The 5,715-nt window shown below is 56.7% G+C and overlaps 1 protein-coding gene across 1 annotated transcript in view; it reads left to right on the forward strand.

The window, feature by feature from the left end:
• The window catches only part of ZBTB16 (zinc finger and BTB domain containing 16), a 213,275-nt gene extending 208,256 nt beyond the window's left edge, over positions 1–5,019 (forward strand). Inside the window, exons 6-7 of the mRNA XM_006761539.2 lie at positions 2,489–2,656; positions 4,431–5,019. Coding sequence (XP_006761602.1) covers positions 2,489–2,656; positions 4,431–4,660 — 398 coding nt within the window. The 3' untranslated portion in view covers positions 4,661–5,019. The remainder of the gene's footprint in view (positions 1–2,488; positions 2,657–4,430) is intronic.
• The last annotated feature ends 696 nt before the right edge of the window (positions 5,020–5,715 follow it).

Raw genomic sequence — 5,715 nt, forward strand, 5'->3', positions numbered from 1 at the left:
TGTGTGTTCTGTTTTTCTTGTTCTGTTCCCTGGCTGACCCTGGAGATTTCCTATTTAAACTTACTGAACGTGTGATCCCCTTCGTAATTAAATTCATAAAAATCTGATCAAGCAAGCCTCTCTGTCTCCCCCTGTGTTTTTAAACGCGTAGGCCCCCCCTGCAGGGGACAGCGCAGATGCTGGCTTCCCAGCCGGGTGGCTGTGGTGTACGCTTTAATTACCGGCTCTGGCTGAAGTCTCCCGTGGCCCTGGCTTTATTTATTTATTTATATATATCTTGATGAGGATTCTGAATCCTTGATTAAAGCCACAATCATTGCTGATTCAGTAAGGAGGGGCAGTTGGATGTGAAACGGGGCGGTATGTGAAGCGTCTGTACATGTCCAGAAATGGAGGCACAGGCACTGACTGACCTCACCCAGCTAAGGGGGACCAGGGTCTGGGTGGGCATGCCCTCCCCTTGGGTCGGATGGGGCGGGCGGCTGGCGACAGGCAGGTGCTGAGAACCGCCCAGGTCTGCATGGGAGGGCCTCAGTGGACCTGCTCGCTCGGGCGTGCCCCATAGGCCGGCTGTGCTCCCTAAGCTTTTCCAATCCGGCTCCTCCGTGAAGTTGCTCCCCCTCCCACCCCCATCTCCCTCTGTGCCCTGGGGGCTTCTTGCAAATCTTTCACCCATGAGAGAGCCCGCCAGTGGGCAGACCGCAGCATCCACTCCCCATAGAGCCTTAAAAAACCCTTCAGAGCCATCAGAACAGATGAGAATTTATGTGGGTACAGGGGGCCTGCATTCAAGAGGGGGGAGCTTGGGGTAGCGGCCTGAGGAGGGGAGAGAGAGAAGAGAGTAAAATATAATTTTAAAGAGGAAGTGAAGGCACAGGCATGCGAGTCTATAACGAGAGGGACAATTTATGCCCAGGCACGCACGCAGTTTGACATGGGGATAATGAAAAAACGTAGGTCATTGTGGATGACTTAAACCTTCAGCAGCTGAAGAAAATGTATGAAATGCAGAGGACATTACACGGTTGGCAGCCCCGCACATCTGCAGGGGGACAAGTGAAATACAGTGGGCCATCCTTTACCATAAACTGTGGTTGTTGGAGATGCAGCCCAGAGAAATTGTAATTACAGTGACAAGACGAATCAGCGATATTTAAATATTCATGAACAAAGTCTGGGGTGATCAATCTATCTTTATTGTCTGTGCCTTCGCTCCTGTAATAAATAAGTAGCTAAAGTCTTCACCTTGCAGCCCCAAAGCCCCCACTTCGGGTACAAAACGAAAAATCGTTAACCCCCACAACCCCATCCAACCTCTCACCTTCCGGGGGACACTGGGATGCACAGAAAGGAGGCTGACGGGCGTGGATTCCAGGCGAGGAGAAGCAGTTCTCCCCGAGGTTCGTGCGCCCAGCATTTCCCAGGGCCCCTCTGGGCCGTCCTCAGAGATGCACTGAGGCCACAGGGTGAATGGAGCTCCCCTTTGGCTTGATTCGCTTCCATTTAGAAGTCTGGTGAGCGTGACGGTGGAGTCAGTACAGCCTGTCACTTAGCCATCGGAGACGGTCCCACGTCCAACTGGAACAGACCAGAATCTGACTCCTGACTCCGCTACTTACTAGCTCTTGGACCTTGGGGACCATGGTTAAGCATCTCTAAGCATCTCGGTTTTCTCATCTGTAAAATGAGAATAATAGTAATACCTTTCTCGTAATGTTCTTGCAGGGATTACGTGATATGAGCCATGTGAAGTTTCTCATGTGGTAGTGAGCGCTCAAAAATTTGGGCCATTCTCATCAGAAAGTGTCATAAAAATTATGCCACTGCTGCTAAAAGAACAAAATGCGGGACTTTTTTCCTCTTTGGGGACAGAGAAGAAACTGAAACCTCGTTTTGCCTGGGGGGCTTGGTGGGGACCAAAGAGAAGTTTCCAAGCAGGTTATTTTTGAGCTGGGCTTTGCAGGATGACTAGGAGTTTGCCAGGGAGAGAAGAGAAAATCAAGTGGAGAGAACAGTCATGTGAAACTGTAGAGGAGGGAAGGGGCAGAAGGCATTTTGGAATAATGTTCTCATTGTTCCCAAATTGGAGGGATTTCTTAAGGGCAGGTCCTCTGGCTGGAGTGGCTTTGCCCCTGACCGAGAGGAAAGGAAGGGAAGGTAGCGTGAGAAGCTGAACAGCCAGGTCTCAGAGCCCCAAGCCTGCTCTAGCCTCGTGGGGCCTGCTCTCTGGGGACTGCTGTTTATCTCAAGCAAATGGGCTCTCTTTATCCCTGGGACTGGCCCTTGGCCCGTGGGTGACCATTGGGCCACAGTAAGGCACAGACACGTGGGAACAGGGCTCCCTGTTTATGTCCTGGGGGCCAGCAGAGGTGGGGGTCTGACCTTTAATGGTGTTTGCAGGTGGTGAAGGAAGGCACTCATCCTCCTGCTGTCCCCTGAAGTGGGGGCCGGGATAGGCAAAGCCCTGAACCAGCCCTTGTCCCCACAGGCGACCACCCGTACGAGTGTGAGTTCTGTGGCAGCTGCTTCCGGGATGAGAGCACACTCAAAAGCCACAAGCGCATCCACACGGGCGAGAAGCCCTATGAGTGCAACGGCTGCGGCAAGAAGTTCAGCCTCAAGCACCAGCTGGAGACGCACTACAGGGTGCACACAGGTACCGAGGGCCAGAGCGGCACGGAGCGGCTCTGGAACCTGAGCGGGGTGGCGGGCAGGTGGCTCCCAGAGGCGTCAGGGCTGAAGGAAAGAGTCGGGCAGGTTCTGCTAAGGGTTGTGTGCTGACCTGCGTGCCACTGCCCCTTGCAAGACTGAGGCAGGCATTGCTACTCAACCGCAGCCCTTCCCGGGAGCCCAGACCAGCCCTGCGGGCAGCCCCAACCAATGGGTCCCAGATCACGCAGGATGGCGTCCGTCTGTGAATCCCGGATTAGGTTTCCCAAGTAGCTGAGAGTGAAGGTTGGGATGGTTTTTTACTTGGCAGAGTAGGAATTAGAGGGCATTGGGTTAGCTTACGGTGCGGGTTGAGAAGTCATCAGTTAGAGTTAGGTTCTGAGCTTGGAGGAGCAGATATATTTAAAACGCCCAAGTGGAGAATGTCTTGCCATTTCAAAGGGACTTCATGCTCCTTTTCACATAATAGAAACATGAGCTACACTTTTCCCTGGGGTTCCCGGCAGACCAGCAGACGCGTCCCGGTGCCCAGGACTGCCAGCTGGGGGCGGGGGGTGCTGGGGCACATCCCCTCCCAACTGCAAGGTCAGTGGCCTCACCTTGGTGGCTTAGCATTGGCCGTGGTGGGAGTAGTCACAGTGCGGCCATGGCAAATGCTACAGCCCAGGCTTGCACGGAACCGGTTGTGGCAGGTTCTGTCACCAGCCCACCACTGGTTGGGGAAAGGTAGCCACTCAGAAGGGCTTCCTCTGAGAATAAGACGCAGTGGAAGGTCGTCTCGCCACCTGGGGAGCCTCCTGTGACGAGGGGAGGTAGCTGCCCTTTTCAGAGGAGGGGAGAGGTGACCTCTGTGGGTGGGGAGGGTGGGCAGAGGGGACAGGAAGCAGAGGACTCGGTTGTCATCGCTCTGCTTCTTGCGTTGGCCACAGGTGAGGATGGGGTGCTCGTTGCTGGCCACCAGAGTGACCCAGAGATTCCCCAGAGGCCTGGGCCTCCTTAGCCCTTGTCGGGGATGTGGCCTGGCAGGTGGATCATTAAACGCATTGGCAGTGACTATTGTAAATAGCAGGTCGATAGTTAGATCACTTTGGCTGTTCATTACTTCATTATTTGCTGGGCCCTCTGCATGGAGGAGTATCGATAGCGAGATGGCTGGCCAGTTAATTACTGTATCGAAACGAGGTTCCCTCACTCCTCGGCTCAGCTCCAGGGGACTCCCAACAGGAGGCCGGGCACCAGCTAGCGTGGGGCCAGGCCGCCAGCTGTTCTGTCCCCCATTCCAGCCCCAGAGGGAAGGCGGGGGCCGGCACAGGTTCTGAGAGCCCGTGATGATACGCAAGCCCAGATGCAGATGTTTGAAGGGTGAGGTCCCTCATCTCGCGGCACCCCTACTCCCCACCATCTGTAGCCCCGCCCCCCCCGGAAGGAACTGCTGAAGGGCCATCCCCAAGGAGGTTTCGGGCCCCCCTGCCCCTGTTCCAGACCCCCAGGCCCCTCCTTTGGGAGAATGAAGAAGAGGAAGGCCAGGGACTAGGGCTGTGCTGCCTACTGCCACCGCGGGCTGCATGCGGCTGTTCAATCAGTGACAGGAAATACCTTGAAGACTAGTGCCCAGTCACACTGGCATATTTCAACCGCTCAGCTGCCATGTGTGACTAGGACCACCATCCCAGGTGCATCCACGGTGCTGGAAGTGTGACCGGGGTGGGCGAGGGCCCGCGCCCTAGGGGAGGCCCTCACAGCGCTCCCTCCTCCCGCAGGTGAGAAGCCCTTCGAGTGCAAGCTGTGCCACCAGCGCTCCCGGGACTACTCGGCCATGATCAAGCACCTGCGGACGCACAACGGCGCCTCCCCCTACCAGTGCACCATCTGCACCGAGTACTGCCCCAGCCTGTCCTCCATGCAGAAGCACATGAAGGGCCACAAGCCCGAGGAGATCCCGCCCGACTGGCGGATAGAGAAGACGTACCTGTACCTGTGCTACGTGTGAAGCCGGCCGGGCGGGCCAGAGGAGCGGGAGCGAGAGGAGGAGTTAGAGCAGGATGAAGTCGAGGAAGGATTGTGCAGAAAATACATGTCTATACAGAAGGGGAAAAAAGGAAGAAAGAGGAAACCTGGTAGCTCTCTGGCCTAGAGTCTCTCTGGGGCTCCAGGTGACCAGGATGCCCCGCCTGGCCCCTTCCCGGGCCTCCATCCCTCCTCTCCTGGCTGGATTTCTGGGGTGGGGGTGGAAGGGGTTTTGTTCTGCTCAGACCCTCATTTATGTCCAGAAATGGAGTCTGAGAAGAAGGCGAGGGGTGTTCTGGTCAGAGCCAGTCTCTGCCTGCCATCCTCAGCCTCCTCAGAAGATAGAGGCTCCGGGGGGTCACGGGCTGGGGGGCCTGCAGATGGTGGGGCTGGACTGGGTCGCTGGCTGACACTCAGAGTGGCAGCTGGTTTGCTGGGGGCAGATGGGCTTGGGGAAGGGCGCCTCTTCCCCTCCCATCACTCATTTCACCTGTTGCTTCCCTCTGCTCTGCGGATCTGCATGTCCCTCCTGGTCTCCAGGAGCCTCCAGGCTCTGGCCCCTCCCCCAGCTCCTGGTCCCCACCTCCCCTTGCCTCCTGTCCACCAGTTCAGGGAGTGCCCAGCCCCCGCCCCCCGCAGCTCCTCAGTGGGGAATCTGTGTCCGACCCCAGAGCCCCACTCCCACCCTTAGCCTCTGAGAACAAAAGCCAATGGAAGACCCACCCTCAGAAAGCCCTGTCCTGAGTGAGACTTGCTTCCCAGTTGGAAAAACAGCTAAATACATACAAATACATGGGTCCCACCAACACCGGACAAGGCTCCCTGCCACCCCGGGTCCCGTCCCTGCGAGAAGGAGTCTGTGAAAGGGCTGCTGTCCACGGGGAGGACGCGGACGTCCTCCAGGGGTGCCCTCCCCCGGAGAAGGGGGCACCTGCCAGCAGTCGGGGTACTGGCCAAGGGGGTGCTGTTGAGTCATTCTGGGGACCTTTTAAACACCCCAGACACGGTGAGCGCAGTGGGAAACCCAGGTCCAGAGAA

The sequence above is a fragment of the Myotis davidii genome, unplaced genomic scaffold (assembly GCF_000327345.1).
Source record: "Myotis davidii unplaced genomic scaffold, ASM32734v1 scaffold97, whole genome shotgun sequence".
In the NCBI taxonomy this organism is placed as follows: domain Eukaryota; kingdom Metazoa; phylum Chordata; class Mammalia; order Chiroptera; family Vespertilionidae; genus Myotis; species Myotis davidii.